The sequence below is a fragment of the Anguilla rostrata genome, chromosome 14, assembly GCF_018555375.3.
Source record: "Anguilla rostrata isolate EN2019 chromosome 14, ASM1855537v3, whole genome shotgun sequence".
NCBI classification, from domain to species: Eukaryota; Metazoa; Chordata; class Actinopteri; order Anguilliformes; family Anguillidae; genus Anguilla; species Anguilla rostrata.
In genome coordinates, this window is record NC_057946.1 from 10,211,662 (window position 1) to 10,236,867 (window position 25,206).

General features: G+C 40.5%; 1 protein-coding gene across 4 annotated transcripts; it reads left to right on the forward strand.

The window, feature by feature from the left end:
* The first annotated feature begins 175 nt into the window (after window positions 1–175).
* Window positions 176–24,976, forward strand: pja2 (praja ring finger ubiquitin ligase 2). 4 transcript variants are annotated; one of them, XM_064307582.1, is made up of 9 exons: window positions 176–315; window positions 13,907–14,107; window positions 15,473–16,478; window positions 17,186–17,359; window positions 19,098–19,286; window positions 22,349–22,460; window positions 23,060–23,174; window positions 23,540–23,655; window positions 24,283–24,976. In XM_064307582.1, the coding sequence occupies exons 2-9, from the start codon at window positions 13,909–13,911 to the stop codon at window positions 24,406–24,408; spliced, it is 2,037 nt and encodes a 678-aa protein (XP_064163652.1). In that variant the 5' UTR covers window positions 176–315; window positions 13,907–13,908; the 3' UTR covers window positions 24,409–24,976. The 4 variants fall into 4 exon arrangements, with proteins under 4 accessions (XP_064163652.1, XP_064163651.1, XP_064163650.1 ...); XM_064307581.1 differs by lacking the exon at window positions 176–315 and adding an exon at window positions 10,958–11,082; XM_064307580.1 differs by lacking the exon at window positions 176–315 and adding an exon at window positions 10,998–11,157.
* Window positions 24,977–25,206: the final 230 nt, after the last annotated feature.

Below are 25,206 nucleotides of genomic sequence, written 5' to 3' on the forward strand. Positions count from 1 at the left end.
TGAAGCTTCCGTTGGAGTAAGATGAAAAAAGGTAAAATAAAAAAGCACCATGAAGTACCCTAGAATATAGTCTTCAATTACTCATTATAACAACATGGTGTCTGGTTCTGTATGTTCCTCTCAGTAAGAAACTTCGAAGGAGTTCAAAAAAGCACAAAATCGCTGTACAGCCTAACGACAGCAAAGTTTCATGTCAATGCGGAAGGGTTTGTGTGATTCAGCAAATCGTGCTGGCAAACACACAAAAGCGACAACCCTGCCTTCTTCCTGTAGTTATTTTGTATTAGTAGGCAACCCATGAAAATGAACACTAAGGTAAGTGCTTGCGCCGCCTATCGAGTCATACCTTCCATCTGGTTTGACCAGGTAAAAACTCATGGATGCGTTTCAAGAGTCCCGCACGCTCACAGCACAAAACGAATTTTTAGCCTTGAAAGATTCGCCGAGTTCGCCGTGCGCGTTATAAAAAGCGAGAACTTTCCTCCAAATGTGTCGTGGACAATCACGTCTCCGTCATTCGACTTTCACAGAACATTTCACTAGGTATCGCCTACTTATTCCAATAACCTGTTTATCGGTGGTAGCGATTGTACATGGTTTCCAGACTCGAAAGTAAACTTTTAGGATATACATCCCCTTTCAGCTGTGCATGTAGAACGATTTTCCATAGCATGTGGTTTTCTTTTTCTCGAGTCCCTTTTCCAGGTGTGGATGTCAAGGTTTAAACGTGCTGCTCACAATCCGATGTTCGCAAAATATGTTTCCCCTTCAGTATTCTATAGCATACACAAACTCCTCTTCGGTGAGTATAGCCTACGAGCGTGACGCAACATTTTTACGGGCACGTAAAAAGTGCAGCCGCTTTTGTAAATTGTCAATGTGCCATTTCCTTTTCCCTTCTAGTCAACGGCTTCTTATTCAGACAGTTTTCGATTTCTGGAGTTAGACTTCCTTTCCCCCTTGTCAAACAACGCCACTTTTGGCAGTAAGATTGAGCACTCAATGTTCTGATGTGTTCAGCACATTCAAATTGGAAATTCCGTTTAACCGCATAGTTTGCTGAATAGATCAAAATCCCGTGTGGATTTTAAAGGCTATATGTGCATGCAATTCTTCCCATACGTCGCAACTGCCACAGACTCCGTGGATGACTCCTAGTGGCAACACATCCCTTCCTCGCTCAGGCCACGGAGAGGAAACATCCACATTTCAGCTACAATGTGCCTCCGCCTCTCATGACATCATGGGGTGACGTCCAATGTAGACCAACACCTGAGCGTATTTAACTCCATGTTTACACAATCTTCAGGTTGTGAATTTGAAACGCGCTCTATTTTGGCGTTTGTGCAGAATATGTATTGGAACTGTAATTATGTATTTTAATTTATGCATGTGTGTATTTACGCAGAAATGTAGACAATAGACTATGAAAGTTGTGCCCCCATTAATGCATATATTTAGCGTTATAATAATAATAATAATAATTATTATTATTATTATTATTATTATTTGTGTAGCTAGCACCTTTCATACAGCAAAGTAGCACGAAGTGCTTTACAGTGATAGACATATAGATACAATTTTGTATAAAAATAAATCAAGCCAGAAATCAAATAAAACAACAATTAATCTGTAATGAAAGCTCATAAAACATTAAACAAAGTAAAATAAAAACAGCTGAATAGTAAAATACATAAAAATCATAAAACAATAAAATAATAAGTAAAGCAGCCGTAAGAAAGTGCATCCTAAAAATGTGAGCTATGTTTTAAATACTGGAGCTGAGGGTGAATCTCAGTCTAATATTTTCTGGGAGAGTGTTCCAGAGTATGGGGGCAAAACACGCTTTCGGGACACATCTAAGTCAGGTCTGTGAGGTACAAGCATATCTGTTATGTACTCAAGTGCCATTCTGTGTTTGCCTTTAAAAACCAACAATGGCATTTAAAAAGCACAAGTGATAATTAACTGGGTCCAAGCAGCATGCCGCAATTATTCATTTTTAAGCTTTAAGGACACACATTGGATGAATAGTACAAAATTTTTTGTCTTTGTCCCAAAAGTTGGCACGGTATTTCCAACATACATACAAGTTTCATGATGATAAGCCATTGCTAAGCCTGTGACATGCCCACTGACAGCTGATTGGCTGATGGTGGGCATATTTTTTTCAAATAAGACTGTTATCATTGTTCATCCACTGGGATACTGACACAAAGGCTTAGCATGCAAAGTTTAAACTTTATTGGTCACGCAATTAAGTAGTTAAAAGTATTTTTATTTGTTTTCCTCTTATAGCGCCACCTGTGGGCTAAAGGCAATCAAAATGAGCAAGGTGTCTCAGGGGTAACCATTGCACATGTATGCCAAATTCTGTGATAATCTGACAAAGCATTCACAATTTATAGCTGTTTTCCTAAAAAATTGCCATGCCCCCAACAATTGACTGACATGTAGCAGCCATAGTGTCAATATAGAAAAGTCAATATTTTTTTATTTTATGATTGAGAGTCAGATCCCAGAAATTCTTTCGAGCCTAATTTGGTGACAATGGGCCAAATGACCCAGGACTGGTTTGAAAAGTATGTTTTGCAAAAAAGTCAAAATGGTGGAAAATCCAATATAGCCAACATATGTTTCATGAGACAAGGAATCTGGGGAAAAAGATTGTCACTTCTAGACCACATGGTTCCATTGGACCAATCGGCATCATTGCAGTAATTGAGTAGTGTGTGGGACTGGCCATATGAACATACCTGCTAAGTTTCATAGCTGTAGTATTGACTGTATTTGCTGCCCAATCAGTTTTAGAGAATAATAATAATACTGCTACCACTACTACTACCACTACTACTACTACTACTACTACTACTAATAATAATAATAATAATAATAATAGCTGCAAGCAGCAACTAAGCACTCAAAGTCACAAATACATATGCAAATTCAAAAAGGTGGATTTGTAATTAGACCATATCAATGCCCATGGTTTTGGAATGAGATCTTCAACAAGTACATATAATTGTGATGTTCAGGTGTCCACATACTTTTGGAAATGTAACATATCAATAGACCCACCAAAGTTTTTGGGTTTTTTTATTTTTATTTTTTTTAGCATTTTTCAGGCACATGTACATTCATTGACTTCCAGCAGGCACATTTTTAAGTGTAGCAAATTTATGTATCTATAACATTTTACACTGTTCATGAGTAGATGTGGCATGCCATGTTTTGTGCAAGTTGGTCAAACTTTGTAGGGGTGGATGCCTTTTAAGTGTTTTTAATTTATTCAAAATGGCAGAAAATCTACGTGATGCACCTTTCCAGACAAAAAAGCAAAGTTGTTTTGTCTGAGGAGAGGCATCGATTGATGTTGGTTTCATGTCTCTAGACCAAATGGGGGCAGGAGTTATGCTCTTTTAAAGTTTGTTATAGCGCTATAGCATTTCAAAGTGCCAAAGTTGCTCCTTCTGTAATGCATGCAACCTTCGGCCACTGTGCAAAGTTCTGTAAAAAAAAAAAGTTAGACACATCTGCCAGAAATTGCAAATGTTCCAGCAATTCATGCTTGGGCCACTAATAAATTATAGAACTAACTGGGAGCCAGTGCAGGGATCTAAGTTCTGGAGTATTACGTTCCCACTTCTTTGTCCTTGACTTGTCCTTGAGTGGCAGAGTCCTCTGTCACTCTGCTGCGTTCTGGCTAATCTGTAATGATATAATATGGGAGGCGAGAGATAAAAGCATTGCAATAATCCAGTCTAAATCATATAAACCACAGGTAATTTTCTCAGCATCAGACAGGAATAAACATAACCTTACTTTTGCTATATGTTTGAGGCAATAAGCAGAGAATTTGGTTATGTGTTTAATATGGGATCTTATACTTAGCTGTCTCTCAGAGTGCTCACAGTTTCAAGTCTTCAGTCTTCAAGTTCAGAATTTTTGAAATTGGATTAAAAAAAAACACTCATATACAAAAAAGTTATCTGCCTATTGGGACCAGTCAAAATGTCTTGTATTATTTTCATTTAACTGAAATCAAACAGAAATTCAGTGATATCTAGTTTTTTATTTATTCATATCCAACGACTCCATCTGAAGAGTTTCTACCAGGTTTAACTTACTGTTGAGTATTTTCAGCATAACTATGGGAATACTCCATTTCCAGGAGTGATAACACCAGGAGGGAGCAGTTCAGTAAACTGAAACAATAAGTAGCCCAGATCTGAGCGCTGTGAGGCCCCACAAGCAATGTTGACATTTCATGACATGGAATTACTGAAAGTAACAAACATTTTTCTGTTTCCGAGATTAGAATGAAACTATCTCAAGATTGTTTCACCCAACCGTACCGCTTTAAGCAGTGATAGTAATATTCTCTGCTCCACATTATCAAAACCAGAGTTAATGTCCAAAAGAATCAGCAGACTGAGATGATCAGCATCTGTATTTAGCTGAAGGCCATTTGCCACTTTAATAAGGGGAGTGTCTGTACTATGATGGACCGAAATCCTGATTGAAACTTCTGAAGAATGTTGTTATCTAACTGAGTTGACTAAAAACATAATTTCAAGTACTTTGCCAAAAAAATGTCTGTTATAAATGAATCTAAAATTACTTACAATAAAAGTATCTAGGTTAGACTTTTTCAGTAATGGTTTTATGATAGCAGTTCTTAGGCTGGCTGGAAGAATCCCAGTGGTAAAATTTAGAGTAGATCACTGGATAAGGTGCTAAAACTTTTATTTAAAAAATGGAATAGGAATTAAATAGACAATAGAAATAGGATGTACAGAATGCTAATTTCATCTGCAAAATTGTTTTCAGTGGCATATCTGCATCAATTTGATTAAATGTGTTCAGTTTCGCTGTGCACTAAATAATAGTCATGCTAACATTGCTGTCATTACAGGCATACCATATCAGATCTAATTATCTCTATTAATACTTGAAAATAATTAAGAAATGTTTCATGCCTGGAGGAAGAGCAGTCACAAACAGATGGAGAAAGCTAAATTGGATTTAATAAACTGTCAACAGTCAAAAATAAAGAACCTATTAATGTTTTGTTTTCCTTGATAATTTAAGAAAAAATAACAGCTGTAAATCGTTAACCTAACAGCTTTCTGTAGCATACAAATAGCTCTATAAAGATCTCGCAGTATACTTGTAGCTTTGTAACTCTCCTTTTTTGGTTTTTGCCAACTTACTTTTTTATTTTTTCTATGATGGTCTACGTTTTATTCGCACGGTTTTAATGTCAACTGGAGTTGGATCAGCTTGGTACATTTAGTGTCCTAGCATCTTATGTGGTAACTTCTCATGGTTTGCACAGATTAGGCTCAAATGAACATTTACCTGAAATTCAAGTCTTAGCCAGACATATGAGTGATTTGACTTGTATTCTAATAAGGGATTTGAGTACGAATGACTTTGCAGGTATTAAATGGCTCTGGACTTTTTTCAAGTTTGCTACAGTAAACAGTCATCTACAGCACCATTAGACAGAATAATCTGGAGTCAGATATTCTTTCAAACATTTTTGGAAATTTATTTTGTGCTTTAACACCAGAAAAACAGTAGCACTTAGTTGTTTCTGTGGACTCCTATTTCGTCTTCATAGTAAAAATGCACATTTTTAAGCTAGGGCAGGCCTTGTCCAGATACAGAAATACTAATAAAATGGTTTCAAGTGGATTCAATGTTGTCCTGTCCTGTGTCATGTTTAAGCAAGCACTAAAATAAATCTGTAGAAATTTTGGTTGATGTGACAATATTATTTCTTCAATTGACTCCATTATAATGGTCTATCTTGTGAGATTCTAAGACCAGTTAACAAGTATACATTGCTAAGAGCCAATGCAAAATACCCTGCAAATAAAATTCAAAACACACAGACCTAGAGAATGTGTGTGCATGCATGTGCACTCTGTAGTCTGCACCTTACTGTCAAAGCACTTATTTATTGCCTGGCACTTAAGAGGTTAATCACTTACCCTGCCAATGCTAAATGTTCACTCCTGATGCCCTACTGCTTTGTAAGCCACTCTGTATAAGAGTGTCTGCTAAATGCCAAATTGTAATTGTAATAAATAATCTAATGTAATGGCATTGCACATGCTGTCTTAAAATAACCTATGGAAACATGTTAGTCATGTTTTTAGTCACACAATATAAATACTGGATATGAACCACTGCCTCTTTCATGTGTAATGATATATATGTCATTATTTAACGTGACAGCATAATATGAGTATGTCATGAAATATTCCACAGTTGAGTTAACAGATGTGTTTAAATATGGTGCATGTTGGCATAAGTCAAATGGTGCCTCCATTATGTTACATTACACTTTCAGATTAAAATGCACAACAGCTTTGCCCACGAGCATAGGGCTTACCAGAAGAAGTGTGTGAACTGACCTCAGATGTATGTAGTGCAGTGGTACAGTAGCATCTAACATAAATCACCGGATTCTGTTGTAGCGAGCGTGTAGTGCTATCCCACCTCAAAGAACAATGCCCCCAGCAGCAGCTCCCCAAAGGAGAAGAGTTATTCAGTTTCATCCCACCATTTTCAGTCTCCACCCAATATTGATTTCCTAACTGACAAAAGCTTTTAGCAGAATGTCATCTTAGTGGATTTGACGCCATAATGCTTTGTGATGAGATGTGGTTGATATGATCAGATTTTAAAAATAATTTTATGGTTTATGAGTGTGCTTATGCATGTTAGTTTCAGGAGTAGGTGAGGGTGGCTAGATGACAAACTAATGAGCAATGTACTGACACATTTATTTATTTATTTTTTTAAACATGAATTTACTATAAATATAAAACCAAAAAAAGGTGTGAAACAACAAATATGCTGTTTCCAACCTCCTCTGAAATACAAAGAAATATGATACATTTGTGACTGTAAACCAAATTTAAATATATTTTTAAAATATAATTACATTTAATGTGTAATACAAAAAGTATTTGAATGTGAAGTAATCCAACACACATATTTGAGCTGTTATTGCAGTGGTTTTCCTTTTTCAAATCACCCAGGCTTTAGAGTAAAACTAAGGCAAGCTTGTTTGGTGCTCTTTAACACCATTACACTGCATCTACATTCTTTAGGCAGATTGGCTTAATAGACATAATGCGCAAAAGTCAACTAATTCACTAATTTCATTCAAAAGTCAACTAAGTATTACTTGAAGGCATTCAAGGATAGGGACAAATGCCCCAGCGACAAAGACAGAAAGCTGTGAATACAAAAGCATTCTCTTGAGATTGTAACAGGGAGACTACATTATTATATTGGTGAGTATTGCAAATATCCCTGCTTAGTTGACTCCAATCACAAGTTATGTATTGCAGTGAGAACTGGCACAAGCTGTTTCCAACGAAAGAAAATAACTTCACACACAGGGGAAACGCTTGCAAATATTCATTTACATTTTCTTTGTAAGTACTCAGAGACAAAATCTTTGGAGTGCTGAGAAAAATGATTATGCAAATGTATTTCACTTCAAAACAGAATGTAAAAAAAATCCATTTCTGTTTTGCAGACAAATTTCCTACTTCGCTTTATATTCACAACTGTATGCATGAACTTTTGAAGGGCTAAATAAGGGGTTACAATTTAACATTTAAGTAAAATTGTGACATTTCAGTACTCTCATATGGACTTATACTCCTAATATTGAAATCTAGTTATTGGAACACCAGACATCTTTTCATATTAGCAGACTCTCTGAAAGGCCCAAATCAAGAATTTTTTGTCTACATTGATGTTTTTTTATCGTTTATAGATTGAGTTATTTAGGCAAGATTACAGTCTCCCTGTGTAATCACTTGTCGCATAAAATATAGCTGTTTCGTGTCCATTGTTATATTCCTTCTCTTGCTTCAGATTAACGCATTCAATTAAGAAGGTATTTACTTAAATCGCAATTAAATTTTATCCTACAGTATGTTCTCAGCAGGGTGTTTGGATAAGACTGGCATAGAAATAATAGCACTGCCTCTGAAGACCAGAATAGGTTTGTCTTTCTCAAAGTTACCTTTCCGAATGTTCCCAAACTGTGAACTATTATTGTTTTCAATACACCACACTGCGACAATTACAGACCCCAGGGCTTCCAGGAGCAGTGCTTATTATGGCTGATTGATGTTCTGTAAGCTGAAAGATCCTGAAGTGCCTCTTTAATTACTGCTCCATTCGTCAGTTCAGCCATCTACTCTGTTTTCAAACTGCTGCCATGTCTTTCATTTTTATTAATTCCCTTAGTGTTACTGTCACTTTTCCCAATGTGTTTAATTTCATTGTTGAAGAACACTCTGTGATTCTTGACAATTATCTGCAAAACGTTGACTTTCTTCAAGTGAGGATTAAAAGTTGAAGGCCTTATGCCAGGGTCTGGTCTCTCTTTCAGTTGACACCCAGAGAAATCCACATGAGAAAGGTTACATTTGTTGAGCATCACATTTAAAAGTCTTGAAGGTAGGACAGAAAGCAGATGATACATTGATTTTTCAAAACAATTGTGCATTTGCCGTTCCTGCTCAGTGTCTGATTATTTCAGTTTTTTTTTTTTCTGATTAACATAGTGGTGTTGCCTGAGGGCAGATATCTTGGTTGAGCAGCCATCAGCTGTGTAGTGTACTTGTATGCCCTGGACTTTTGACCAGGGTTCCAATCCCAGGTGGCTCACTGCAGGAACTCCATGGATGCCCACAAAAATATTCACCTGTGAAATTAGGTAAAATATGAATTTTTGACCTTTGTCTAAGTCATTATTTTTTGTAAGCAAATGGGTGTTTAGCTTTAGTGCACACAGTTATTATTATTATTTTATTACTATTATATTATTCAGTAAATCAATATATAAAGACCCATTAAATGTGTTTAGTTTTATTGATGGGAACACATACCAAAAGGAGGAAAAGCTAAAATAAAAAGCTCCAGATCATCAATCAAGTCATTGTCATAATAATCATAAAATCATAATCAGAAAATGTAACTGCTTTGGCAGTCGCATCATTGCAGTCTCCCAATTGTTCCACTATACCTTATGTCACTTTCTTTTTCCCTGCTTTTACATCAACTCCTAATTATCATGCATTATATATACCAGTTATGTATACAATGAGGCCCATTACATTTAATGATGTTTCCCCACCGGAACCATTTGGATCAGTCTGATGGCCCAGGCCCAGATCCTGGCTTGAGTTATGTTGCCTTTTAAATGAGCCAGGCGCCTTTTGTTCTTCCAGCCCTCGAGTGCCTCCAAAAGAAGGTACTCACCTTGTACTTCTCAATGTGCATTCTGACTTCTCAATGTCAATGAGCGTCAGGGGCAGTGGCTGAGATTGGGGCATTGCTTGAGAGCTTCGCTGCAGCGCAAATGCGCCTCACTGATCGCATTGTAATGCAGATTCTGATTCTGACTGTGCACCAATCTCTGTTCCCTGCAGGCTAAATTGAATTTGAAATATGGAATATGAGCAAGGTATTCTTCAGACTGCTTTGCTGCCGCTTTAGCCCTTCACATGTTAAAATGGCATCACTGCTGTTTACTGTCAAGCTGCTCATTGAATTCAGTGAGTGAGAAAATGACATTCATTCTCCCACTCACTGAGAAAGCAGCTAACTGTGTGGTGAACAGTAGAAATTAGCGGGTGAGTGTGGGAATAATACAAACATCTCTAGTAATACTTCAAGTTGGTGCACAGGTTTGTGTGCACCGGCCTTTATGGCAGTGATAACCAACCCTGTTCCTGGAGATATACCCTCCCGCAAGTTTTCACTCCATAACAAAGCACACCCTATTCAACAGATGGAGATCTTGTTGAGCTGCTAATTAGTACAGTCAATTCAGGAAAGCCAAAATAAGGTTTAAATGAAAACCTACAGGATGGTAGATCTCCAGGAACAGGATTGTTTACCACTGCTTTATAGGTACATGATGCACATCACATCCATGCAGTTTCTACTGTGTCACTGAAGTAGAGCCCTTGAACTGCATTATACCACCCAGAAATGGAATTTCTATGTTAGAGACTAATAAATACCATGTTGCATTACATTTCCAGACACATTATAACAAAACATTAGCATACTTTTAAATGTAATCTCTGCTCATAATACAGTGTTGAAAAGCATTCACATCAACTTTCCAGATTTGCAAGTGAAACTGAGTGGAAAGCTATTCCAGTCAAATAGAACCTACAGCAACTGATGAAGCCTTTTCAAGGATACCCCATTTTCCAGCCACACACAAAAAAATACCTTCAAATGTCTGAAATTTGAAATGGAACATTGTAAATCAACCGATCCATCCAAACGGTCTTTAACTTGTGCCAAGATCTATACCGCAACTCCTCATCAATCAGCTCTCTAAAACAACATAATGACTACACTAAACTAGGAAAGGAATGGAATTATGACTAAAACAGAAAAGTTGGAGGCAGAACATGAGTAATTGCCTAAACTCATGTGAAAAGGTATGCCATTTAGTGTCAAGGTGACTTGCAATAATGCAAACACAAAAGAGTAAGCTCAGAGAGGTGGAACAGATGGCTGTTAACAGCTAGCAGCACTCTCTTCCTCTCTGGAGAGAAAGATGGAATGTCCTTGCCTTCATTCTGTTCGTGGTCAGGAGTGGCAGATATTAACAGTGAGGACAGAGAAATGCAACCAGCTTGAGCACTGGCCCAAAGCGGACAGAAATAAATAGTTTGTTGTACACACAGACAATCAAGTCTGTCAACAGTGACTGGACGGAAAGAGTAAATCCACCCCCCACCCCCCACAACCCCAATAGCCTACAATTTATATAAACGCGCATACAACGATATCAAAAGCATATCTTTTTATAACAACTGGTGTATGATATACAAGTATGCATGTCTCCGTCGGTAGCCGCAGTGTGCAGTACTTTTCAGACACTTCACCTAAAGGGGTATCTTTAGTTGGTTCTCTCAATTTGAACATTGATTGGAAGAAACGTACCATGTGACGGTGACGCATGATTGTGACGTTACCCGATCTTTGTGGCTTCGGCTGATAACCTGTCCTGGGAAGCAGGTAAAACTTATACCAAGCTAGCGAAAGCTATCTAAAGCTAGCCCTGCAAGCTACGTGGTCGCAATGAATACTAAGGTATTTATTTTATCTGTTTTCAGTGCGCGCTTATTGAGGGTGCTCATTTCAAGTAGCTACTAAACTGCGGCAAGTACAGTGCATCACGAGTTATCTTACTAGTTAGCTACTTCGTTTCCACAGTAAATCAGTAGACTAGCCATTTCACCAAGCTAGCTGGCTTAGCTGAGATGCTAAGTAAATAACAAGGCCTAGCTAATGTTAGCTAGCTGACAGTATATGGTAGCTACCTAGTGTCACTGTCATCGTAATTTGTAGCTAATTAAACGAATATACTGCCAAGACAGCTAGGTAGCTAAGTTACCTAGCAACCTAATCACAAATAGTTTGTTTAACGCAGTGTTTGTTTTTAGCAAGCTGGCTAGATGCTCAGTACGGTGGCATTATTCTGCCTTGGCCAACTAAGTAGCCATTTGTCTAGCTGGCTAAAATAAAATTGTGTCGTCTAGCTAGCTAAGAAACGTTAATCTAACGGTTGCCTTGGGCTTTTGATTGTTTTAGCAGTCTGCATCGATATGCTCACAAGCTAAGAGATGGTGATTTGTATATTTAAATGGTAGCCAAATAACCTATCCAGTTGTCTAGTTGATGTAGTAAGTAGCTAGCTAGCTAGAGTATTAGCACTATGTATTCAATATTCAAGTGCACACCACTAGCTACATTCGTTAGCTAGGTGTAATTAGTGAAGTAGCAAATTAACACGATTTTTAGGAGAAAATTGAAAAATGAATACATATACAGTTAGTTATTCTTTGGCTAGCTTGTAACATGAGACACGAGTCTTTCCCTAGGTGTGCTAAGTTAGCTAGGTAATCGGCGTTAATGCGATCTGTGACAGGGGGGTTTAAACTTGCTCTTAAGACCACGTAACGTTAGCGTTATACTCGAAACAAGTTTGCATGTGGGTTTTTCAATATTTTAAGGCATGTAGTTCCGTTGCTAGGCATTCAGTTTGTCATTTCATTTATTGTGTTCGCTTTGCAGAAACGCTTACACATGATTACACGCACATCTTACAGTTCAGCTGACAAGTGTCAATTAGCTAAAGTGAAGTAACATGCTAGGGTACGACTGGGCCTGTACGGGATTAGATTGCCTGCAACATTCTGACCGCGATCGCTGGCTAATTGGCAAGATCAGAGTTGACACTCCATTTCTGTCATTCCACCAGTATAGCAGACGCCACTGAAGAACTGCGGTCGCTGTTTTTATCGTCTGAATTTTAACCATGATCGGCAAGCAAATCTGTTAACTGCCTTCCGTATTGCTGTTGTCATATGCAGTTCATTGGGTCATGCAATGTTCTTAGCACATTTGGGACACAATGGGAATTATAATGGCCTCCCAAATAAAGATTAGGACAAATCTCATAGTTTTGATGAGAGATAGGAGTCAAGGCATGGCTGTGAGAGATAGGCTACATGTACCTTCTTATTGCCAAACTCTTCAAGGTACATTTTGCATCAGTATCTGTAAAGTATTTTATAGTGCTTTAATGTACGTATTTTGCTGTGATTGAAAAACGTAGCTTGAGAGCTTTGAGCGCTTCTGAAATGCTTATTGCTGCAAAATGCTATATCTATTATTACTTATGAATGTCATCATTGTTGGCGAAAGCCTATTAAATTATTAAATAAAATTGATTGTTTATATTATGATCAACATTATGTAAAGCATCTTTGAAATGTGTTTCATTTAATGCTGATTTCTTTTCTAGAAGTACTCCTTTGTAAGAAGGAAGACTTTGGCATATAAATTCAGTATGAGGTCATAGGGGCCCAGTGAGCTATTTTACACCGCAGCCTTTTTTGTAAGCTTCTGAGTTTGGATGGGGATTTTTACTGCACTTAAGACACTGCATTGAATTGTATTTGTACACCATTTGTCTCACAGTTGAGTAATATTATCAATCACACAAAGTTCTTTGGTTTGGGTAAATAAATAAAGTCTACATCAAGGACTTTGATCATTGAATGGATCAAAAAGTGCATCTCAAATAATACTTTGGTAAGCACAAATATGACATAAAAAAACAGGAAATTTTACTACTTAGTTTAATTTTTAGCAAAAACTGTTTAGAACAACGTGAACTTCTGCCTCCGTATTTGTCTCTGCAGATGGCATGGGGCCACATAGCTGTGTAAAAAAAGATGGTTTGAGGTCGCATCAAATGATTGAAAAACTACCATCTCTTTCTGTCAGTGTTTTGAAGGTACCTTAATGCTAATAATTGTGTAAACCTAGCCGTAGTCTAAGGATTATCATCATGAGAGCTGTAGGAACAGTCGTGTCTGTTCATTCTGAGCTATGCTGTCTTTTGAATTGGCCAAGCTTTAGGATATTAGGTTTGAATAGAATAGGCAAATTGTAGTTTTGACAATTCAGTGAGTGATGCTCACATTTTGCACTACTCACCCATGACTCAACCATCCTTATCACACAGAATTCACCTTTGAAAAGTGAAATCTAACCCCTCTTTTGATAAGCAGCTGGCAGTGATGACATTTCAAACGATTGATCCTTGGAACATCAACATTTAATTTCTAGAATTTTGAACAAAGGCAATCGGGGAGGGGGGGGGGCTATCATTCTAATTTGACCCTCTGTGTTTCCATTATCAACAATGAAGTGAAGGGGGAAAAACATTCTCTGTGATTAACTTTCATGAGGGTGACTTTTGAACCTAGTTCGTCTGGCCTTAAAGTTTGTATTTTATGTTTTTTTTTTTTTTTTTTTTTTTTTCCTCCAGTAATGGGTCAGGAATCGGGCAAGTCTGCCTGGCCCAAACCAGCTGGAGGCTATCAGACCATCACGGGGCGGAGATACGGCAGGAGACATGCATATATTAGCTTTCGGCCTTCGCTGGCCAGACACAGAAAAGCATCCAAAGAGAACCACGCGGACTGGCAGGAAATGGAGATGAACAGTGTGGATGGCGAGAATTCTATATGTGTGTACAATTCAGTCATTATTAACAAAAGTGCAGTTATAAAAATGCAAGACATCAGTTAACATTCACGTGTAGGATTTCAGGTTCTTTCCATATGCATTACACACAGGACACATACTGTATCACTACATGTACTGTGCTTGTCTGTAAATGTTTGAAGTTGTGTTCTTCCATATACAATGGCTCATTTTAGGCATTGGGCTAAAATAGAAAAAGGGAAAAAGAAAACGATTATCCTCATGTTTCCTCATGGTTTTGGCTGTTTTTGTGGTGAAGGTAAAATAGTTCAGTTATATTAGAGTAGCTGAAGAGCTTGTGTCAGTACATTGCAAAAATAACTGCAGAGAGAGTTTCCAGTGTAGTAACTGTGAGACATGCAGACTTGCACGTAAAGAGCAGTTTGAACAATTAAGCTTATAAACCATTTAAAGCCTGCTGCTGGATAAAGGCAGACAGGCAGGCTGCACTTACTTACAAAGTACTAACAAAGGCAGTTTAACCAAGCCTACACCTCTGTGTTTCTTAATATTTAAAATGCTTCTTTTTAATATTTCTTTTAATATTATTCAAAATGGCATTAGTGGCCTGAAACAATGAGCTGCCAAACTTGGTTTTACATTAAAATCCTGTAAGCCAAAAGGTTGCTGACATCTCCGTGTGTGAAAGCCTGTTTTGAACGGGACAGTCCCGTTCAGTATGCATTCCGACCTGATTTCATGACAGCCTTCCGTGGTATTGTCTCATACCATGATGTAGCTGTAGCTTACCTTCTTTCAAACTAGTTCAATGCTTGATTGCATTTGGTTAATGCAAATGAAATCAAGTCCTCTGCAAATGAAGAGGAAAATTACCCTCAATCAAAAAATGTGAACGCATCTCACAATGTGTGATTTGAATATTAATTCTATAGGTGCTCATAATTGGAGCTTTGCATTTCAAAGATGGTGCAACCCCTGTTCCCTAAGGGAATGGCATGGATTCATGGGAATACGTTTAAATGGATAGTATGGCATGGCGCGGTTTATTTATTACCTGTTCCAGTTTTCAGAACTGCAATGTAATTAACAGCCAGTTTGAAGCACTGACAAGACTTGGTGATGCAGTTATTGCTTATTGTTATTTCCTAATTATACATGTACATACATAAGGCTGGTACATATTATCAGGAACTTTGTTCAAGTTATCGGTAAAAACTTTGTATACATTAAATAAGACCCAGCATCCATAATTTCCCCTGAAATTAAAATATGGAGGCAAAGTGTAGGGGTGACTTTCAGTCTAAATTTCAGTTACCTTTTAAATAAAGGATGCATATATATGATGATTAAAATATAGTGGATTTAAATGGACTTTCTCTCATTTTAGCATCAAGGGGAAACATCTCTTCAATGCTCCACGCCATCTTCCCCGTGTCCACAAATTCGGTTCACCCAGAAGTCGACGGGACGAGGCTGAACGCGGACGCACCCAGGAAGCAGCCGGCCGGGCTGAAAGCTGCGGACCACTCCGCCTTCAGCTACAGGAAGCTGAAGGGCGAGCAGGCCATGGCCTGCGACTCCCAGCCCTCGTCCGGCTCCAGCAAGAGCTCGGAGGCCTGCGCCTGGCCCGCTCTGCAGGACGAGGACAGCAATCCGTCCAACGGCAGCGTGCTGAGCTTCGTCAACATTGACTCTTATGAGCCGGACAGCAGCGAAGCGGAGGAGGACGGCCTCAGCTCTGACCCCTCGCTGGGCCTGCAGAAAAGACTGGACGATATGATCTGTGAACTGGGAAAGGAGTTTGACTACCTCAGCGGTTTGCAGTCCTACTTGTACACAAAATCGTGCGAGGAGCCCAAGCCCTCCCAGAAGGACGCCGGCGAGCTCAGGCAAGACGGGTCGGCCTTTCACAGGAGTCTCTCTGAGGGCGAGGAGGGCGCCAGCTCGTCCAGCGACCCCGGCGACGGGCCGGGCGAGCCGGACCAATCGGTGGCCGGCGTTTCCCCGGACGGACTGAAAGGCCCCGACTGCGGGAGCGATCGAGCCGAGGCGGAGATGGTGGTACGGCCCAAAATTCGGAAGCAGACGAGCGAAGGCCACCTAGAAAAGAGAAAGTGCTCCCAGCCCGAAGCTCGCCACCCGTTCGCCAGGCAGCAGGGCGGCAACAAGTGCGGTTCCGCCCCGCCGTTCTTTTTGACGCAAACGGAAAGGCCCAGAAACGAGTTCCTCTTCGATTTCCCGCTGATGGAGTTCAAAGCGAGCGAGTCCCTCAAGGGCGAGAGGGAAGATTCGGAGACGTGCTGCAGAAGGAAACCAGACGCTGAAGACAAATTGTGGGAAAACATGGAGGACTTTGATGAGAAATGTGCGTCACTTATGAAGGGGGACAACAGGTACTTTTCATACTTTATGTTCACGCCATTGGAGGGCTACAAGCTGGGAACTGTTCATGAAACGGCGTCCAATTGTCTTGCATAATTACATGCTCGTTTAAGGGTCACCCATCGTTAGCAATTCCTTTTCACTTAATTGCATCTTACATAATGCAATTGCAGTTATAATCTTTGTACACTTCACATGAAAGTCTTGATCATAACAAAAAGATGGGTGTGAAATGAAGGGCTTGTTCTCATAAAATCAAATTATTTAAATCAAATTATTTAATTTAACCAAATCACATTGTTGTAGTGAATATTTTTTAAATGGGAGAAAATGTTCTGTCGCATCACGGAAAAACCAAATTGACGGCAGATGATCTCAGTTTTCGTGAAACCGCTTGTTAATCCTACAAAACATGTCCAACCCCCACAGCGTGTGCTAAAACACACGTGCGTGCGTCTGTCTGAACATATAGGGAGCCTACACATATCATTACACATAAGTTGCACTTGATGACGGAATGATGGGTCTGTGTGATCACATTTGGAACTTGGCTGGTCAGCGAGAGCCCCTTATACATAATAATGCGTGTACGTGCTCATACGTGTTCAGACAGACAAGAGTTGGTGATTGTAGTGTGACGTGGGAGAAGCCGTTCTGAGCTGTTTGTGCTGATGCGTGCGGGCTGACCGCGTGGCGCGTCTGTGTGCTCTGGCGGCAGCTCCGAGTGCAGCGAGGGGGAGTGGTCGGCCTCCTGGACCTCGGACTCGGGCGTGGAGAAGGAGCCGTGCTCCAGCGAGGGGAGCTGGGAGACGCTGCCGGGGCCCGAGGAGCCGGAGCTGCGCAGCAGCAGCAGCAGCCTGGAGGACGTCCCCGAGCTGGGCTTCGTCCCCGAGTGAGCCCCGCCCCGCGGCCTCCGCAACGTTCCGCGCGGCGCTCTGATGCGGTCGCGCTGTCGCGTCGCCGTCTGTCCGAGACGTGTCGGCTCCGCATAATGGCATTCGACTGCTCACCGGTGTATTTACGCAATTATGGTCGTTCACAGCTATAGTCAAACTTATAGAGGAAACTTTAGTCATTCCGAGGTACCCAAAGTCCCTCCCTCTCTTTTGTGCCTGAACAGAGTTTGTAGTTGGAACCACTTTTCTACACCAAACAAGAAACAACATTGATACTTTGGTCCCATCAGGTGCTTACCTGGTTATGGGCAGGGTGAATAAACAGTGTAATAGCATTGAGTTATAGACAGTGTCATCGGTGTAGGGAAGAGATAATGTCCTTGCTCCCACTAAAGGTGTGTGATATCCTGATATCGGTAGCTATTGGCAAACAAATTAATCTATCAGCAGGCGAGTAGTTGGACATTTGGTCTAAAGCCTTGGATTGTGCCACTGTAACAAGTGTTAATATGGCACAAAGCTAACCATAGCTAACCATCTTTTCACTGTTAAGCTCCACATTTTTTTCTTCTAGTCAGTCAGGTATGGCCATATTCTGAGTGGCTTTGTCTGGTCATTCTTCCTTGAGTAGAAAAGAGATAAGGTAGCTCTCCTGGAATGAACTGCATCAGTCAGATGTAAGCCTGATGCATGCCCAAGCTTTCAGGTTAAGCACCATGAATGATGGCAGCACATTTAATGCAGATCTAAGTCTCATTCACATTGTAAAGGACCTGTAACTGTGTGCTACTAGGGTAAGTACAAGCCAGATGTATACTATAAATTGCATGCAGAGGGAAGTCTTAAAGTTCACACAAGCCATTCTTATACAAAGTATTCTCTTTATACAAAGTTTGGTATGCATTGCCTGATTTTTTGCATTTTATTGCTTATCAAAATTATAAGCTTGAGGGTGACGATTAGACCTATATGTGATTGCATTTATACTACTTACTTACATTTTTATGTTATTTATATTCATTGTGTTGTAAAACACTTTAAGATCAGTTTTCAATAATTAATTTTTTAAAAAGAAATAATGAGTGTAATAACCAGCTGATTGTGACTAAAAGGTGAGTCACATGTCAAAATGTCGCACACCAAGGCACACTCAGTGTAGATTTGCATCAGTTTTCAGAGCGAATTAGCAACTACTATAAAAGCTTCAAATACCTATAGATAAAATTAACTATTTGGTAAACTTGAAAACAGTTTCTTTTAAGGGCAATCCAAATGAAATGGCCAGTACGTGTTCAGAAAGCAAGGCACAATTTGACATTTTTCCAGATAATTCTGTTCCATTCCATTACTCTGGTAAGGCCATTAATTCTTTCAGTATGAGTAGGCAGAGCTGTAAAAGTCACTTTCTTTAAAAATATCCAGAATTATAATTTAATAGCAGGTGTGCTGAATGCATCGTATGTGTTCAAGGTGTCTTTGAAGTAGCTAACATTAAGGGGTATGAAAAAACAAATTATGGTGCTGCACAAATGTACACCTGTACATTTTTACATGAGTAATAAATCAAGGCAGAAGCAATGGTGCACAGAGGGCGAATGACTCCAGGCAGAATCTTGACAGACCTTTCAGGCTTATATCTGATCTGCTACTGGGTCACCCCCCTGAGTTCCTGTTAGTGTGTCACTAAGCGAGTTCAAAGCTCAGATCTGGCTGTTCTGTGGATCTCTGAATCAGGGACCAGGCACCGCTGGAAGAAGGCGAGATCCCCTGGCTTTCGTACCAGGAGGAGACGGACAGCAGCAGCGATGAGGACCCGGAGGGAGCCGGCAGCCATTTTGTGCACCCGGGTCTCTTCATGCTCGATGGAAACAACAACTTTGAGGACGACTCCAGTGTGAGCGAGGACTTCGATGCTGACTGGAGGTTTGTGTCACTGCCTGTAATGAATGTTACTTACTCAGAGTTACAAGTTAAGTAGCAGCAATTTTGCAATTACTGGATTGCATGAAGTGCCTGACCTTGCTTTCATAGCTTCAGGTTCAGAAACATCACTGGCCAACTTCAGGCTTTGTGTGTTTTAATGAGATTATCCGTAATATTATGTGAATATTTGAGAATTACCGTTTAATCCCGGTCAAGTACAGGTCCATTCATTGTACAAATGTAGGTCAGTGCTTATTACTGATTTTCAAGTAAAAGGCTTGTATGGAATTTGAGGTATATTCTTGCACCATACAACCAAAATTGTGTACGATTTTAAGTAAGTACAGGTATTGGGATATGAAATGATGGTAAGAGAGGGTGTGAAACTCCAGTCCTGGAGAGCTGCAGTTTTTGCCGTCCTTCAGCACAAGTGTTAATTGAAGTCATTGAGTCCACACACCTTGTTCTCAAGGCCTTAGTTAGCTGCTGACTGAAAGGAAACCACAAATACCTGCAGACACTGCGGCCCTCCAGTACTGTGTTTGACACCCCTGGTAAACACAGTAGCACAGAAAATAAATATTTCAATACTCATATTTGAATTCAATACACTAGTTTTTTTTATTATAATGGAATACACATGTGGACCTTGAAAAGTCCAAAACATTATACAATTCATAAGAAATTATGATGATGAATGAGAGAGCAGAAATGCAGTTTTAGATGGTGCAAGATTGTCAAAAGAATATTCAAGGTGACTATTTTGATTGTGTAATAAGCTCCGCAATGATGGACGACTCTTTGAACCAATGTGTTGACAGAAGACAAACATAAACAATTTATACTGTAAATGTTTGGCATTGACCACACCAGGAACTGTAAATTTAACGAGCGTTAACCAAGACACACACAATATTCTTTGCAGGGGAAATCATTATTTAAATCCCTGTTCTCATCAAGTGTGTGCCTAGCCTCATTTCTCATGTGGAGCAAGGCAGGTTTTTGTCTGTGGTTCTGCAGTGATGGAAAGCACGCCTAAAACTTAAATTTCAGCACTGCAAAAAGCCTTATTTTGTGTATGAGTGCTTTACCAGTCTCACCTCAGCAATTCCACATTGAAACACCCACTTGGAATGTCCCTTCATTTTTTTTTGTCTTTGCTGAGCAGCGGTCTCTAGTCTGAAAATCTGGGACACACCGAACCAGCTCCCCCCAAACAGTAGATGAGAAAGTGGGCTTCACTATGCGGTACAAGAATTTCCCTTTGTTTTATTTGAGGTGATGTGTGTTGACAGGGCTCGACACACATGCAGGCTAATATGAATTTTATCTGATGTGGTGTTGCACAAATATTTAAACGACAATGACTAGAAGACTTAATTTCGTGCCCTTTCCCCATATTTGCATATGAATGATGCAAAATTAGGGCCAGAACTGCATATGAATGATGCAAAATTAGATTATAGCATGCTCGCTTTGTTGCACAGTCAAATTTGTAGTTAATACATTCCAATACTGTTTCATGTATTTCAGTAATCATTCCATGTATTGCACTCATTTTGATCATTTTGTGAGTATTAATACCCTGCAGTTGGTTTTTGTTTAGTCTTATTATGTTGAATTGAGGATTGCTGTCAATATTGTATCTATTTACTTTCTACGTTGGTTTTATTTCACGATTAGGACATCCGATGTACACCGACGCATTTCTTTGCAATTGCTTGTCATCTTTTGTTTTTGGAGGGTTGCACTTTGTTGCGTGGGTTCACGGGAAATAGAGGCGTGTCCTGGGGTGTGTGACACCTGCCTGACAGAGACGGTCTTCCGCGTCGTTGGGACCGCGCGTTTGAATAAGGACCGTACCTCATCCTTTCAGCACGCCTGGCAGACTGCGACAGCAGCAGGGCTGTAGGTCATGCTGTGTAACGAGTCCCCTGTGTCCTGTCCCGCGCACCTAAGTGTACAGCACAGGGACCCTTTCCATTATCATACTTCCTGCCCTTCCAGTTCTCCATTACCCTTCCTACTCTGATCGGTGTGTTTGCTCCTCCAGTATTATTTATTGGCAGCGCATGCCAAAATCTGCTGAGGTAGAGCTTTCTAGCTGTTAAGTCCGGGATATTGAATCTTGTTTGAGAGCCGCATTACAGCAAATGTGTTTCCGTGCGGTATGGAAATCAATGTCGGTGTCAGTATTCTTCTGCAATTACAAAGGGACTCCCAAGATGGGATTCTGCTTGAAACTTTCTTAATTCATTACATCAGGGTAGCTGTACTGGAAATACACACAGAGTAGGCTAGATGCTGTAGGCATCTGGTCTCAGCGTTTCTCATTACTGCTTTGCCAGGAGAGCAGAATTGGAACAGGAAAGACTGCCGCCTCTTCCTGGATATCAGGGGATTTGCCTAGCTGTGTTTGTGGAAAATATATTGTTGAGCAATTTGTCTGTTTTTTTTTTCAATGGAGAAAAGTAGTTTTCATTTAATAATGAATCATTTGCACTGCTTTTAAATCTAATTATATGTCAAGATCATGTAAGCTCCTGTTAAGTTTATTTATAATTCCACATAAAAGGCAACAATATATTGGCTAAATGTGAGTTTCAGACCACATGCTGTACAAGGTTTGGCCCCCCAGGTCCTCCTCGAATTATTAGGTTTTTTAATTAATTAATTTATTTATTTATTTTTATCTGGAGGGGGCAGATCATTTCATATTTTCTAATAAAATACGCATATTATAAGATCTAGTCAAATATTTATTCAAAATACTTCAAAGGCCTTCGATTGCATCACCTCTGCAGATTACTGCAGAATTAAAATTTTGAACGGAACGGGTGCTTGCTCTGAATATTGTTGGAAAACAACCTTTCAGAAGCGTAACCCGCAGGAGTTTTACCGATTTCTGAAAAGCTGAAATACACAGCGTGCTTGTTCTTGCCCCAGCTGTGGCGCGTACGCGCTCCGGTGCTGGTGGCCGGTGAGGGGAGTTCGGGCCGCGCGCAGAGTAAGGCCGCTCGCACTGACGCGCACTTCAGCTGGGGCTGCTTTGTTCACCGCAGGTTGCTCGACGACTTCGGGGACAGCTTCGGCATGGCGCAGGCCATATCCTACGTGGACCCACAGCTGCTCGCTTACATGGCACTCGAAGAACGGCTGGCCCAAGCAATGGAGGTCGGTGCATTTCTGACTCTGACCAGAAATATGCGAAAACAGACACACGCCCAGCAGGACTGTTGCATTTTCAGTGGCAGCCTCTGGGTTAACATTTAAGTTGCTCACTTGGATGTTTAGTTTAGTAAATGTGAAAGCACGCTAAATAGCATACCTTTGATATTTGCACGTTGCCTATGGCAAATCTGTTAGGGCTAAGTTTTAGACAAGAGAGTCTTCCCAGTTGGGAAAGTGGAAATTGCTTCATGCAGTGCTCTGGAGAAATCTACAGATCTCAGTATTGAAGTGGAGTGCTCTGGCTCTCAAAGTAAATTAGGTTTGACTGATGTCGAGAATTCCTTTTCCAAAATTAGATTTAAAATGCCCATTGATTTGATGCATATTGCCAAAATGAAAATGGCTGTGGAAGGTAATAAGGCCATCGAATCATTCTCTCATATTCCCCCGCATCCAGTGTCTACGGGGCTGAAAATAAAGTCTGTGACGTACATTAAAAAAAACAAAAACTTCCTGTACTCGTGTGCAGACGGAACGGAAAGAGACTGGTTTTTGAAATAGCTTTTATGATTATGGTCTTTTTATATTTTTTTCCTCTGAAGGCTGCACTGGCTCACCTGGAGTCTCTGGCCATCGACGTGGAGCAGGCCCATCCTCCGGCCACTGAGGACGTCATCGACAGCCTGCCTCAGATCACGGTGCTGGAGGACCACAGCGGTAGGCCTCGGGCGTTCGCCCCCTCAGAACGCGCTTACGCTCGCGTGCCGGTCGCAGGCTTTCCTTCACCGCTGCAGTGTATGCGTACACGTCTGCTGTTAAAAGCCTGATAGACCGGCACCACGGTGATGGAAGACCTCGAGAGGAATTCAGTCATCCACCGCCAGCGCGTAACGCGTGCGAATGACGTGAATGCCGAGGAAAGGAGATATTACCATGGGGGAATGTCGTGAAGGGGGTTTTAGAGCACATGTTCTTTAGGACAAATGGAGCGCGGTGGGCATTCTGCGTGCGTTAGCGGGCGCCATTTTGGTGCTCGCGGGCGCCATTTCGGTGCGCGCTGACGGCCTCTCTGCGCTCCACAGGCCAGGACCAGTGCTGCGCGATCTGCTGCTGCGAATACGCGAAGGACGAGGTCACGACCGAGCTGCCCTGCCATCACATCTTCCACAAGATCTGCGTCACGCTCTGGCTGCGCAAGGTACGCCTGCTGCCTCCTGTGTGCACGCACTGTACGCGCTGTCTGTAGGTCCAGTAAAGAAGTAGTGTTGTGTGTAGGTTCAGTAAATCTCTCACAATTCTTTGACTCTATCCTGGCGTCCCCTCTTTCACCAATCCGTCATGTGCTCAGTTGTCTTACTAACATGACGGTTGTTTAGTCTGATCAGTGAAGACACATGAGTAGAGTACTGTAGGCTGTATGTGCAGATGTGTGATATACCACAGGCACAAACCTGCCAACAGCCACCTGTGTACCAGCATAAATGCATGAAGAAAGTGACATTCAAATTCAACTGGGGAAAAAAAGAGTATTAACCGTATCAGGCATTTTGAAATTCTAAATAAATTTGATAATTATCTTCAATAGCCAAGTTTGAACAATTTTATTTGACTATTTTTTAACACAGCGTATGTGTCTGAAAAGATTTCGTTGAGGTTTCTCAGCTTATTAAAATAAACTGACAGATATATCAGGACTTGCGATGTATTGTCTTGTTCGTGTTCAGCGGAGCTTATGTAAAACACAAAGTATTGACAGAGTGATGGCAGCCATTGTGCGTCATGCTTTTCTTTGGTAATAATCATTTTCCTCAATGTGTCCTTCCAGTCTGGGACTTGCCCCGTGTGCCGGCATGTCCTGTCCCCCGCCCTCCCCGACGCCCCCGTCCCCACCTCCTTTGTCTCGGATCACGACACCCCCCCGTCTAACCACAGCGCTGCAGGAACTCGATGAGATCGCCCGCCGCTCGGGAGAGGAACCACCTGGAACCACCTTTGTTTTCGAGTGGAAACACTTTTTTCCCAGTGCCCATTCACTGCTGTGTAGCTCATTACCAATGGTGCAGGATGAGTTGCGAATTATTGATTTAGTTCTTCACGTGTAATATTTGGAGGTAAATGTCCAGAGTGACAGTTGGAACTTATTTTCTGAGAAAATATTGTCATATGCTGTCTTACAAGGAGTGTTTTGTTATGTTTATGTTTTAATGAAGGACATTAACACTGGGAAACACTATTTAGAAATCTCACCAAGCTTATATAAATATGTTGTCCAAATGTGGGGAAAAATGCAAATGGAATATTGTTTCTGGCATGCATCATACATGAATTTAGCTCACTTATAGGCCAGCATAGATTTTGGAACACATTGGAATCTTGTCTCAGATACTGATCACCTTGTTCTTTTTTTAGCTTGCAAAACTGTCTAATCAGAGGTGTGCTATGCTTATAATATCCTTCCATTATACTAATTCAGTAGAAAATTTGGTTCCTGTGCTCAATAAAGGCTCTAGCTTCCCCTGTCATGTAGTACTTTTGTGTATTGACAAAAACTAGTACTATTGATTTCATCTCAGCATTGTGTGCAATTATAAAACTTAATATATTATGACTTGTTTGATTCATTAACTTTTTTCGCGTAGACAGAAGCAGCACCTTCACCGTATTCTGTCACCGCATAGTCTTCCTTTATATGAATTATTGGCACGCAGTTAACGAGAGGCAGCTTGTTTAATGACCTACATAACGAAGG

Excerpts from the sequence above, each read along its gene's own strand:
- pja2 (XM_064307582.1), top strand. The coding sequence starts at position 13,909 with ATGGGTCAGGAATCGGGCAAGTCTGCCTGGCCCAAACCAGCTGGAGGC. Across the intron at positions 22,461-23,059 it reads GGCTGGCCCAAGCAATGGAG|GCTGCACTGGCTCACCTGGA; the intron begins GTCGGTGCATTT and ends TTTCCTCTGAAG. Across the intron at positions 23,175-23,539 it reads GGTGCTGGAGGACCACAGCG|GCCAGGACCAGTGCTGCGCG; the intron begins GTAGGCCTCGGG and ends TGCGCTCCACAG.